General features: G+C 37.9%; 3 protein-coding genes across 6 annotated transcripts in view; 2 read left to right on the plus strand and 1 right to left on the minus strand.

Annotated features, from left to right (window-relative positions):
• arhgap45b (Rho GTPase activating protein 45b) overlaps positions 1 to 1,189 on the plus strand; it is a 21,068-nt gene extending 19,879 nt beyond the window's left edge. The window contains exons 23-24 of one of the 2 annotated variants that reach the window (XM_020612246.1): positions 126 to 228; positions 336 to 1,188. In XM_020612246.1, the coding sequence (XP_020467902.1) occupies positions 126 to 228; positions 336 to 787 (555 nt within the window). In that variant the 3' untranslated portion in view covers positions 788 to 1,188. Of the gene's footprint in view, positions 1 to 125; positions 229 to 335 lie in introns of both variants that reach the window. The other variant, XM_020612247.1, reaches the window with a different exon arrangement.
• Positions 1,190 to 1,647: 458 nt separating this feature from the next.
• polr2eb (RNA polymerase II, I and III subunit E, b) lies at positions 1,648 to 6,593 on the minus strand. 2 transcript variants are annotated; one of them, XM_020612250.1, is made up of 8 exons: positions 6,532 to 6,593; positions 5,876 to 6,050; positions 5,625 to 5,740; positions 5,392 to 5,472; positions 5,226 to 5,284; positions 4,133 to 4,211; positions 2,207 to 2,304; positions 1,648 to 1,801 (listed from the first exon to the last, which is right to left on the minus strand). In XM_020612250.1, the coding sequence occupies exons 2-7, from the start codon at positions 5,892 to 5,894 to the stop codon at positions 2,239 to 2,241; spliced, it is 420 nt and encodes a 139-aa protein (XP_020467906.1). In that variant the 5' UTR covers positions 5,895 to 6,050; positions 6,532 to 6,593; the 3' UTR covers positions 1,648 to 1,801; positions 2,207 to 2,238. The 2 variants fall into 2 exon arrangements, with proteins under 2 accessions (XP_020467906.1, XP_020467905.1); XM_020612249.1 differs by having other exon boundaries at positions 6,410 to 6,587.
• Positions 6,594 to 8,360: 1,767 nt separating this feature from the next.
• gpx4a (glutathione peroxidase 4a) lies at positions 8,361 to 10,826 on the plus strand. Of its 2 annotated transcripts, XM_020612291.1 has the most exons (7): positions 8,361 to 8,411; positions 8,872 to 8,966; positions 9,070 to 9,214; positions 9,333 to 9,484; positions 9,678 to 9,702; positions 9,980 to 10,039; positions 10,552 to 10,826. In XM_020612291.1, exons 1-7 carry the CDS (start codon positions 8,361 to 8,363, stop codon positions 10,582 to 10,584), a joined length of 561 nt encoding a protein of 186 aa, XP_020467947.1. In that variant the 3' UTR covers positions 10,585 to 10,826. The 2 variants fall into 2 exon arrangements, with proteins under 2 accessions (XP_020467947.1, XP_020467946.1); XM_020612290.1 differs by lacking the exon at positions 10,552 to 10,826 and having other exon boundaries at positions 9,980 to 10,185.
• The last annotated feature ends 2,235 nt before the right edge of the window (positions 10,827 to 13,061 follow it).

Consider the following 13,061-nt stretch of genomic DNA (forward strand, 5'->3'; position numbering starts at 1 on the left):
TCCCTTTCCAGACCTGTAGTTCTGAAACATTTGAACCCAGCACTTCCCTCCTGATTTGCATTTGCCGAAACATAAGAACACTGTCACATGACATTACTCTCAATTTTCTCCCCTTCCTGGTTCAGGGGAGTATTACTGATGACAACATGGGGAGCACTGCTGAAGGAGAAGATGGCGGCAGAGAGGAGCAGAGTAAACTGGACTCTGACAAGTTGGAGGAAGGATGTGGTAAATTTTCATGAACACCAAGTTGCACAATATTGTTGTAAATTCAACAAATTTTAATCTTAATCCTTGTAGCTCCTGTTGAGTTATAGTTGGATATGTCCATACAGGCAGCTCGTTCGGGTTGCTGGGTTCCAGTGAGCAGCTCCCTGACTCCGACTCAGAGCTGGATGAGAGTGGCCAGAGGACAGCACGCCCCTGCAGCCTGATGAAGCAGGAGAGTGAGGTGAGCATGGACGACGACCAGCTGAGCTACAGGGACAGTCTGGACCTGTCGAGCCATTCTGTAATACACACCGACCTAGAGCAAGATGCAGATCAGGACCACAACAATCCTGAGGTAGGAGGACCCCCTGCTCTGCCAGACAGCAGACCCCCAGATGATGACACGGGGGTAGAGAAGGATCTCAGCATCACTTTAGCCGAGCTCAATGTGAACCAGTCCAACAACAACTACCCCGATTTCCCTAGTTTTAATCTGTCTGGGCTTCCACTGGCACGTCTGTGTGGAAAGAACCTACCCCTGACCAGAAACCGGCAAAGTGAGCCTGAGTTTGTGTGACACGATTGTCAGAATATCAGTGTATATGAAGCCTTTGAGTTTAAGTTGAGTGACAGGAATTTGGTTTTTAGGCATTCTCAAATCCAGAGAAGCCTGAAACTTGAGTTTTTTTTTTATCATGTATATCAATCACATTTAACTTTTTTTAATTTGCAGAGATGTTTGTGGCTGTATATATCTAGCCTGGCAGTGAAACCTTTGTATCTTCCTATTTGATCCAGTTACTCCCATTTGACTCGGTGATTAAAAATGTACTTTAGTCAGCTTCTATATTCGTGTTTACTTACTGCTACACAATCGGGAGGAAAAGTGGTCAGGTTACTTTGTACCTCAAGCCTTATAAGAAAATTCTCCTTAAAGTGCTGCTGGTTTTAATTCAGCACTAAAATTTAAATAATTTTTTTAAATAAATGTTTCCTGTTTTACTCTTTATGGATATTTGGTCTATTTTAATAAAAATGTCTTTTAGACTTGTATTGATTTTGTTATGCCATCTGTCTTGTTTTGATATCTTTGTGTACTTTACAAGTCAGAAGTAAAGACAAACAGGAACAGTGGTTTAAATATGAGCAGGAATAAAATAGTCAAATGAGTTCTCTGACAGGCACCTTCACTTCCTGGCACTGGGAGGACACCAACAGTTTATTACAGTGTGGGTGGTAACTGATGTGTAACATAAGCAGAACAAGCAGGCCAGTTGTAAAAGCCTCAGTCTACAGCAGCTACATGGCTTTCAAAAGGAAGAAGATCTAAACCCTTGAGAGTTGAAATACACCGAATTGATGTAGATGAAACTGTTGACCTGCTTGAAGTTAATTTGTTTTACATGAAGGATGAGATTACGTGAACTGACAACTTGATTTAATTTTGAATCATTTATTTTACAAATCTGTAGCTTGCATAAAATATTCAAATCTAAACAAAAAAGGAAGGATAATCGATAGGTAAGTAAACTGAAAAGTGTAGCGTCTTCAATTTCCTTCACTGGTTCTGAATGGTGATCTTGAATAACATCTGGGAAATAAAATGTAAAAGGAAGATTTTATTTAAAATACACATTTCTAGTCCCCACACACATTTTGGTAAATTAGGCCTCTTGGCGTGTACAGACGGTGTTCGATACTGCTGATTTAACATGTAATTATGTTGGCTGGGTGAGGCAGCTTCTTTATATCCATCTGAAATACACAAACTGTGATGACCTAATGCAAATTGCTGGACAGCCCTAAGAATGTAGATCGGTAGGAAAAGGTCTAAACCACCAAAGTAACGGGGAAAAAAATTGTGCTAAAACCACACACAATTGCAAAAATTATTTTTTAACAAAAAGTGTAAAAATGCTTAAACACTGATCCTGTGAAGAAGTATGTGTTTAAATATGGCAAACTTATTTTGGTCAGTATGACAGTTTCAACCTACAGTATATTAAAAACTTTAGATGTAGCTGTCTGCTACTGGACCAGTCTGTATGTGATGTATCTCCCAGCTGTTTCACTAGGTCTGATGATCTTGACTACCTGGAAAAGTTGGAAAAGTCGGTTAGGACATGTATGTTTTGCATGACAAGTAATTTTCCCAACAGTTGCTTACAAATAGATTACTTCACTTATCATTCACTATATCACAATTCCCATGGGACAGAGGTTTACATACATTCTGTTCACTGTGCTTTTAAACAGCTCGAAAAATTCCAGAAAGTTATGTCATGGCTTTAGAAGCTTCTGATTGATATCATTTGAGACAATAAGAGGTGCAGCTGTGGTTGTAATTTAAGGCCTAGCTTCAAACTCAGTACCTCTTTGGATTTTCCCATGATGTCAAACAAAGAACTCAAAAAAATCAAAGTGGCCCTCCACAAGTCTGATCAATTGTTGGGACCAATTTCCAAATGCCTGCAGGAACCACACTCAATAACTACACAAGAATAAACACCATAAGCCAACGCAGCCATTATACCACTCAGGAAGGAAACGAGTTCTGTCTTCAAGAGATGAACGTACTTTGGTCCGAACAGTACAAATCAATCTCAGAACAAGAACAAAGGACCTTGTGAAGACACCGGAGGAAACAGGTACCAAAGTACCTATATCCACAGTAAAACGAGTTCTATATCATCATAACCCGAAAGACTCCTCAGCAAGTAAGAAGCCACTGCTCCAAGACCGCCATAAAAAAGGTTTGCAGATGCACATGGGGACAAAGATCTTACTTTTTGGAGAAATGTCCTCTGGTCTGATGAAACAAAAATTGAACTGTTTGGCCATAATGACCGTCATTATGTCAGGAAGAAAAAGGGGGAGGCTCACAAGCAGAAGAACACCATCCCAGCCGTGAGGCGTGGGGGTGCTTTGTTGCAGGAGGGACTGGGGCATTTCACAAAATAGATGGCGTCATGAGGAACAAAGATGATGTGGATATACTAAAGCAACATCTCAAGACTGCCAGGAATCTAAAGCTTGGTCACAAATGTGTCTTCCAAATGGACAGTGACCCCAAGCAGACTTCTAAAGTTGTGGCAACATGGCTTAAGGACAACAAAGTCAAGGTACTGGATATTGGAGTGACCATCACAAGCCCTGACCTCAATCCAATAGAATATTTGTGAGCCGAACTGAAAAAGTGTGTACAAGCAAGGAGGCCTACAAACCTGACTCATTTCCACCAGTTCTATCAGGAGGAATGGGCTCAAATTCAAGTGACTTATAAAAAGCTTGTGGAAGGCATCCTGAAACATCTGACCCATATTAACCAATTTAAAGCCAATGCTACCAAATACTAACTGAGTGTGTGTAAACCTCTGGCCCACTGGGAATGTGATGAAAGAAATAAAAGCTGAAATACATTTTTTTTTTCTCATATTAATCTGACATTTCACATTCTTAAAATAAAGTGGTGATCCTAACTCACCAAAGACAGGGAATGTTTATAGGATTAATTGTCAGGATTTATGAAAAACTGAGTTCAAATATATTTGGCTAAGGTGTATGAAAACTTCTGACTTCAACTGTACATGAGTAACTGTGATGGCGCAACTAATGCTGGGTATCGAACTTCAATACTTTTATGGCATTGATCAAATTACTTCAATACCATCGAGTATCAAAAAATGCTTTTCTACATTTTTATTTATTGATGTTAATGTTAACAAAACTTAAAAGCTATGGAATGGGTATCGAAGTCAAGGTATTGATATTGACATCAATATTTTTGGAATGATAGCCAGCCAAGGTGCATTTTCAGTGATCACGAGCTCTTACTGAAAACTAGTTTATTAAATGACCAGCCCAAGATCAAATACACAACAACATGTAGCCAATACCGCATAATAAAATGCAGATGACTTACCTGTCCTCTTTTCAAGCCAAAGTAGCGAGCCACAGGGTCCCCAGCCTGGATCCTTGGGAGCTGGCTCTCTTTCAATTTACTGAGGTAAAAATGTTAAGGAGGCATAACATATGGTGCTCATTTGCTTGAAGAGTTGAGGTTTATTGGTCGGTTGTCTTTACCTAAATCCAGAGGTGGAGAGTACCTAAGTACATTTATTTAAGTACTGTACTAAAGTACAATTTTGAGGTATCTGTACTTAAGCATTTTTATTTTCTGCTACTTCATACTTTGACTTCACTACATTTCAGAAATAAATACTGTACTTTGAACTCACTACATATCTTTTATAACTTTAGTTACTAGTTATTTTTCTGAAACAGGTTAATAAAAAAACAAAAAACAAAAACAGTATAATTACAAAATGTATTGACCCTTGGTGTAAAATTCACTAGCTACCCAGCAGTAATTCATATTATAAGCATATAAGGTACAACCCCAAATCAAGTTAGGATGGTTGCATTTCAGATTTAGCAATGAGGTAAAACAATAAAATGATGATGACATCAGCAGGTGATTAAATCATGATTTCTGAATGTGTTGTGGGCATCAGAATTGGAGTGAGTGTTTATTTTGAACAAAGAATAAAATTGATGAGGTATGACATCAAGTAAAGTGCTGCTGTATTGTTTTCAATTTTTTTACATAGCATCCCAACTTTTTCTGATTTGGGGTTGTAGTTAAAATTAACTCTACCTTTACCAGCTGCAACATTAAATGTGATGTGCACAATAATCATAATGAAATAATATGATGTATGTAAATATAAACTGTGTCATTTTGCATAATGAGTACTTGTACTTTGGGTACTTTAAGTATATTTTCTGCTAATACTTTTGTACATAAGTAACATTTTGAATGCAAGCAGAGTATTTTTACACTAGTGAATTGCTACTTTTACTTAAGTAAACAATCTGAGTACTTCATCCACCACTGCCTAAATCAACAGCAATTTTATACTTTAATAACATGACCAAGGGCATTTTCAACAGGTAAATCTCTTAAATATATTTAAACTGAATTATTGTCAGTACTGCTGAGCATTTAAGGATACTATCTTGCCAGAAGTTCAGTCACTTCCTCTTTTGTCATAACATTGTGCTCTGGAACAAGCTGAAGGACAAAGAAAAAATGCATCAAACTAAATAGTACATCTGAGGTACAGTCTGAGAGGTCATTTTGAAATATACAGTCAACAGATTAATAAGTATGTTGTTTACCTCATGCTCTGTGATGTTAATAAGCAGCTCCTGTTGTAAAAACTGCTCCAATATGTATTTGGGCGCCATGTCAACTAGAGACTGTAAGGAAATGTTTCCATATATAGTTTTGCAAAGAGAACATCCACACAGAAAGAAAATGAAATGGCAACAAGATAGTCACAGCATAAATACAAGAAACATGACTTTTCATCATAATTTTTGTACCAGATTAACCTTCAATTGGTGTTTACCTGTTTGGCTGAGGGTGTCATGCCCATCTGAACAACAATGATGGCTCGTGTGATGTTCTCTTCCTGCATCCTCTGACAGTACATCTTAATTGTCTTGATTCCCACCTTAGGTTCCTCTAAAAAGTTAAATAATCCACATTATCACAAACATGAAAGTTGTACTAACAAAAAGCTACTATACTGACCTCATCTTTAATCCTTGGACAATCTGTGCAAAACACAACCAAATCTAACATTAGATATTAACCTACCAGGAAAGAAAACAAACATCTGGTCGGTGGGGTCATCGTTGTGTGCCACCAGCACTGTGAGGTCTGTGCGTCTGGGGCGACCTTCGCTGGGCTTGTCGCCAAACTGACTCTTGAACTCTTCCAGGGTCTGGTCCAACTCGTCCTGTGTCACTAGGTAGCCTCTATCATGGCACAGCTGAGGGCACAGGCATGAGGCTATACAGTTAGAGAGCGCACGGAACAAACCACAATCTTAGCAAAACAGATTAGCCACTAGAAAGATTTGTATTTTTTAGTAGTGCCTCCTGAAGTCATATCCTTTAATTTGTATCTTTCCTATCAACTCAGTTATTCTCCAAACAAGTAGGAACTTGAGTTATTCGACAAAAACCCGGCTTATAAATAAACAGCTTATACATACACAGCCCACAAACTACCCAACACTGACGACAAAAACAGCAAAACCCCTCATTCCCACATTAGAGAACGGAAAGCCAGTTTCAGCTAAGCTACATGCTAAGCTAACGAACTAAAGAGCGCTCAAACCTAACGCACCTGCATGATAGTTTTTCGAATCTTCCATAGTCTGTATGTTTCCTCTTCATCATCCATACTGTTCTAATATTTACCTTGCGCTAGATATAAGTCTAACTTAAACTGTTGTTTATCACTCTCACTTCAGCGGACGATCCGTCGCACGTTTTCGTTTACTGACACAGACTGATGACGTCAGCACGAGGTAGGAGGGGTTTGAGCAAAACATAATAATAATAATCTTCTTCTTCTTTCGGCTGTTCCTGTTAGGGGTTGCCACAGCGAATCATCTGTTTCCACCTAACTCTATCCTCGGCATCCTCTACTCTCACCCCAATTAACTTCATGTCCTCTTTTAGCACATCCATATATCTCCTCTTTGGCCTTCCTCTTGACCTCTTGCCTGGCAGCTCCATCTCCAACATCCTTCTACCAATATAACCACTATCCCTCCTCTGCACATGTCCAAACCATCTCAATCTGGCCTCTCTGACCTTGTCCCCAAAATAGCCGACCTGAGCTGTCGCTCTGATGTGCTCATTCCTAATCCTGTCCATCCTGGTCACTCCTAACGAGAACCTCAACATCCTCCTCTCTGCTACGTCCATCTCTGCCTCTTGTCTTTTCCTCACTGCTACAGTCTCTAACCCATACAGCATAGCTGGTCTCACTACTGTCTTGTACACCTTTCCTTTGATTCTTGCTGACACTCTTCTGTCACACAACACTCCTGACACCTTTCTCCACCCACTCCAACCTGCCTGCACTCGCCTCTTCACCTCTTTCCTACACTCCCCATCACACTGGACTGTTGACCCCAAATACTTAAACTCCTGCACCTTCTTGACCTCAGGCCCCTGTAACCTCACTGTTCCACTTCTCTTCCTCTTGTTCATACACATGTTGCTCTTATATGTAAGAGTGGAGGTAGGAGTATGCAGGTAGACTACATTCTATGCAGACGAGGCAATCTGAGAGAGATTAGTGACTGCAAAGTGGTGTTAGGAGAAAGTGTAGCCAGACAGCATCGGATGGTGGTGTGTAGGATGACAAACATAATAATAATAATAATAATTCAGTTTCTCACAAAACGAGGCTGTTACATATATTCGATATCTGGGGATGTGGCAAGCAGTGGAGTACTACTGTCAGTGGTATTGTACTTTTGTTTTTATTTGAACGGTAACGTGAATTGAGTTGCGTAACTGGTAAAACACACTGAAAGCCTTTTTGGAAGCGTTTTCAACGTCTGTCTCACACTGCAGATAGAATCCCATTATATCAAACAAGTCACACTGAGTCCTTGAGACGTGCGTCTCTGGTAGAAACCTTGCGTTTTTTTAATGCTTCATGTCTATTTTTACCCTCTGCTACGTTTAGTGAAGTGTAATCTCCACAGTCAGCTGTTTAAATCACACAAATCCCATTGCTTTTTGTTCCTATTGTTATCTGTTATGACTAATCAGTCTGCTTGAGTTTCATGTTCCTTGTTTTCCTGATTTATTAATATTTGGTAAAATTAAAAATGTTTTTTTTGGCTTACAAGTATTAAAAAACCTTAACAACACCCAAGTATTGGTCATGTATTTAATTTATTATACAATTTAAATAGTAGCCATTGTAACTTTGATGTCTGAGTGAGATTTAGGAGATTTTGTGTGCTGAAAATCTGGTTGATTCTCTGATGCAACTTGTTTTTCCTGCAGATATTAATCACATTGCATAATAAGTTCTTTATGTTCTCCAATAGTGTTGTGGACTTTTGGACTGCAGTGCATGTTTTGTAGGCGGATCTATCAGTCAGCAGCAGGCAGGACCAAGAATTTCTGTTAATGATCACCTTTCCTCTTTATATGAGGACACTGGATTGTGTAGCAGGACAATGGTTCAATAGACAGGGTGTAGTTGAAGCAACTCCAGTTTAAAGATCTGACCATTTTCTGCCTTCAGGGTACCTTACTTAAGGGCACTCATGAACCTGATACAGTCCACTGTCCTTTTCTCTTTCCTGCTGCAGGCAATGGTAAGAAAAAATTAGAAGTGAAATAATGGTTTATGTCGCAGGACTGCAACTTGTTTTTAGTTCATGTCAAATTTTGTTGAACTGAATTCATCAATGGTAATAGTACCTTGCAGGCACTGGAAACTGGAGGTGCTTTTCGTGGGTTTCAATCAAATTTTTGTTATATTTGTATTTTATTTGAATGTATTTGTATGTTTGTTTTTAGTAAGTTGCATCCAGAGAGACAATCTTTAGTTTTAAAGATAATCCTAATGAGTGCTGTATCAAAGCTGTATGACCTGGAATATATTTCTTGTTATGTAACAGTCATGCTGCAGGATCACAGTGTGATTTGTTTGTATACTTTAGAAAGCAGCAGCCATTACTCAACTCTTGTTCCATCCATCCATTTTCTATACCGCTTAGTCCCAAACGGGGTCATGGGTCAACTCTTGTTCTAACCCCTATTTTTTCCTAACAGTCTGGCCTGACAGAGGATTGGCAGAGGGCCACATCTATTTATGACTTCTCAGCGACAGATATCGATGGCAATGTGGTTTCCCTGGAGAAATACAGGTGAATCTATCCATGACATAACCTCTCTGTAATTTTCCTGCAGTGTCCTGTTAGAAGCCTACCATCACTAAAACATTATGGACATTTTTTTTTATATTTTCAGGGGGAATGTTGTCATTATCACCAATGTTGCCTCCAAATGAGGTAAAACCCCAGTGAATTACTCTCAGTTTGCAGAAATGCACGCCATGTATGCTGAGAGAAATTTGAGCATCCTCGCCTTCCCTTCTAACCAGTTTGGGAATCAGGTATAATAACAGTGTTTTATTTAAACTCCATGCTAGAACAAACCAGAGATTATGATGGCACTGATCAGGTTTCAATAGTGTTGATCAGTTTCGTGATTTCTCACGTTTTACTTTGTAGGAGCCAGGCAACGAAACTCAGATCAAGCAGTTTGCTGAGTCATACAATGCCCAGTTTGACCTGTTCAGTAAAATCGATGTGAACGGGGACAATGCTCACCCTCTGTGGAAGTGGCTGAAGGAGCAGCCCAATGGGAGGGGCTTCCTGGGAAAGTATGTGACGAACAAATGAGTGACATTTAGCTTATTATGAAACAAAGACCTGTGAGGGTCAGTTATATTTGTCATATTCACATTGTAATGAAACCAAGCAGCAAATTGGTAGATATGTTTTTAACTGAATTATAGTGTTCATTCAGTGATTATTTTCTAACAAGCAATTTGTTTCTTTGTTTCTTTCCTGCAGTAGTATCAAGTGGAATTTCACTAAGGTAAAAATATAATACTTAATATGTATTCAGGCAAGAATTGATGGCTTGAACATTTAATCATCTGTTTTTGTAATTTTGTGCATCAGTGCTAAGATGCCTGGTGCCATGGTGTGATTACTATTATCAGACCCATACTGTACTATATCTGAAGGTACAAAATAATTATTAGAAGAAGCCTGTAAATACTTTCCATGAATTGTTTTATGTGAATAGTAAAACGGAACAGATAACTGATAACAACAAAATATAACCGTTTTCTTTCTTACTTCCTCTCTAGTTTTTGATCAATAGAGAGGGGCAGGTGGTGAAGAGATATGGACCCCTGGATGATCCAAGTGTATGTACAACCATCTTACATTATTTCAGATACTACAGTTTATATACAGTAGCTTGACTGCAGTACAATTTGCATATTCTTTTATTTTTTTATCTATGTGACTATGGAATTATTTGCCTTTAGATAGATGTTGACAATGGGAAGAGCTCTTCTTTTTTGTACTAATCATTTGCTTTTACTATGAGAAAATGGCCAGGTATACAGTAACATTATTAGAATAACATTGTTATGCTGCAAATATCAATGAGTTAAAGCAAAAAGGACAAATAATTTACTGTAAGTCAGTAAACAACAGGGCAAGAAGAGAAGACAAGAGTTCAACAAGAGTTGAGTAATTACCTTTTATTTGAACTGATGTTATCTCTAACTCATAATTCATAAAAATGTGATATGTTACTATAGTTGTAACTGCAAATACAGTGTACAGTAAAGATTTTTACGTGTTACAGTATTACTACACTTTAATTAAGATTAACATTAGAGCCCACATTCTACTCTTTCTTTCTGTCTAGGTGGTGGAGAAAGATCTTCCTCAATACCTTTAATCCCATAATGGATGGCTGATAACTCTATCACTGATAGTTTATCCATTTTCCATTGGCCTTTCCCTTCCTTTCTCTGTCTCTCCAAGCATCAGTGGATAAAGTTTGGGTCCACCCCAGACCAGTGACGGTCTATTTGTAAACCTGCATAGCGGACAAAGCAGACCTGATAAAAATGGCGTGCAAACCTTCTGGGAGGATTACCAAGATTATTCTCATTTGTTTCTCTGGATAGAAGGAGAAGGAGTCCCTTAATCCATCATTTACAATTTCAGCACATTAATGTGTTGCATTGTTTTCATAATAAAATGCATCAATGTTCTAATCATCTTTTTGTCTATTATGTGTATTGTCTTTCAACAAAACATTTTTCAAGTGCAAATACTGGTTGGCAATACTTATATTTAAAAAAGATGAGTGTTATTATTTTGTCCTGAGCTATTCATGAGACAGAGATCTTATAATGAAAATGGTTAAAAGACATGGAAAATCAATTTCCGTCATATTGAAATATGCTGTATATGTGTGGATGAATCATAAAATTCTTAAGTGAGTGCTAGAGCTTAAAATGAGACACTGTGATTCATCCTTCTGGGTAGAAAAATCTCTGGATTCAAAGTGTGGGAACGCAATACTTGGATGACAGGCATAGTAATAATTGGTAAGTACAGTATAATATTACTTGTGGAGAGGTAGATATTGAGGTTGAGGTTGTTGTAGAGCGATTAATACCTTACATTATCCCATACAAACTATAATTATATATACAGTATAGTGAATAATACACTCACAAAATATTGATTCCCATTGTAGTCTAGAAAAGTGCTAACTAGGACTCACAAAATAAATCACCATGGTTTTCTCATTTTTGTGTTGCCTGGTAAATACTGCATATTGTTATGACTTTGGGACACTAAAGACAGATCAAATTTAATATTTGTGTTGACTGAACTACTCACAACTCAGAAATGCAACCTGTAATAAGGGGTTACAAGAAGGCATGACTGTGTGAAAGGACCACAAGCAAAAAAAAAAAAAAAACCCAGGTTGGATTAATCTCATCTTTACACAAAGCCTTATATGTAATAATGATGTGAAGCTAGCAGAAATAAATACAAAAAGAGCTATGAGGTTTTGTTAGAGCTTTATTTCTACTCTGTGTGCACAAGGATGGTTGAAGAAAACAGTGATTTGAGGTTTTAGTCAAACTGCTGGTTGGCACTTGCAATGGCACAACATTACACCATATTGTATGCAGATGAATACGCATTAATGTGCCAGTACAATTACATAGTCAGAAAATAAACCAAAATTTAATATAATATATTCATAGTGTTATGAGAATATTAATTAAAGGAAACCACTCTTGCTTTGGAGATAGAAACCTTATTAATTAAACCAAGGCCTAATATCCAGTATATTCTTAGCACATACCAAAACTGTAATGTTTATTTATGATGCAGTGTCTGTTCTCCATGCGCACCAATAGGGTCTTAAACCAGTAACTTTTGAGACAAATTCTATAAATATATTTTGTTGCGCTCGTTGATCCTCTGCTCTCTTAATAAAATCTATTTGGTTTATTTTATGATACTGTTTTTTTTTTTTATTGCGCTTTCAGATCTGAAACTAAAAACAAGTGACATGAGCACAAACATAACACCGTAATATAGCGTAAATAATGCAGTTTGGCATGTTTGGTTTCTTTTCCTAGCGTTTGAAGCAGAAAGTAATTCAAACGCATGACAAAAAAATGCTGACTCACCACAAGGATTAGGAGCTGTGTAACTGTATAATGCAACCAGTCAGGCCCGGCCCTATTCAATTCGGCGCCCTAGGCAAGATTTCAGGTGGCGCCCCGTTGCATCGCAGTAAATTCCACTGCTAGTGTATACAGTGCCTTGCGAAAGTATTCGGCCCCCTTGAACTTTGCGACCTTTTGCCACATTTCAGGCTTCAAACATAAAGATATAAAACTGTAATTTTTTGTGAAGAATCAACAACAAGTGGGACACAATCATGAAGTGGAACGAAATTTATTGGATATTTCAAACTTTTTTAACAAATAAAAAAACTGAAAAATTGGGCGTGCAAAATTATTCAAATCCACATAAGGGATGACGGCAACATTCATAGATCCTGGAATGCACAATGAGGGGCAATGTTCATTCCTATTACAGAGGCCCACTGAAATTTTTTTGAGGAAAAGCTGTGTTAGACTGCATATTGTTTATAGTAAAGTATTTTTATATACAAATATAAAAATGAAAATGTTTCTGGAGTGGGACTTTAATTAATTATAGAAGTTGTGCAGAAGCTGCCCATAGCTCTACACAGTGATCCATGTGTGTACTGTATGTGTTTCTATGCTGCTCCAAATGAGTCTGTTCTGGTTCAACTTGTCTTATTAAATGAGCTTAAAAATAAAGTGACACCTTAGTTATAAAACACTGAGCAGGCTGTAACACACAAGAGTGTGT

The sequence above is a fragment of the Monopterus albus genome, unplaced genomic scaffold, assembly GCF_001952655.1.
Source record: "Monopterus albus unplaced genomic scaffold, M_albus_1.0 scaffold122.1, whole genome shotgun sequence".
In the NCBI taxonomy this organism is placed as follows: Eukaryota; Metazoa; Chordata; class Actinopteri; order Synbranchiformes; family Synbranchidae; genus Monopterus; species Monopterus albus.

What these genes read in the sequence shown, in the direction of transcription:
- polr2eb (XM_020612249.1), bottom strand. Translation starts at nt 6,466, where the DNA reads ATGGATGATGAAGAGGAAACATACAGACTATGGAAGATTCGAAAAACT. An exon ending in TTCGAAAAACTATCATGCAG is followed by an intron (nt 6,051 to 6,409) that starts GTGCGTTAGGTT and finishes CTGTGCCCTCAG; the next exon opens with CTGTGCCATGATAGAGGCTA. An exon ending in TTGGCTTGAAAAGAGGACAG is followed by an intron (nt 2,305 to 4,132) that starts GTAAGTCATCTG and finishes CAACTTTTCCAG; the next exon opens with GTAGTCAAGATCATCAGACC.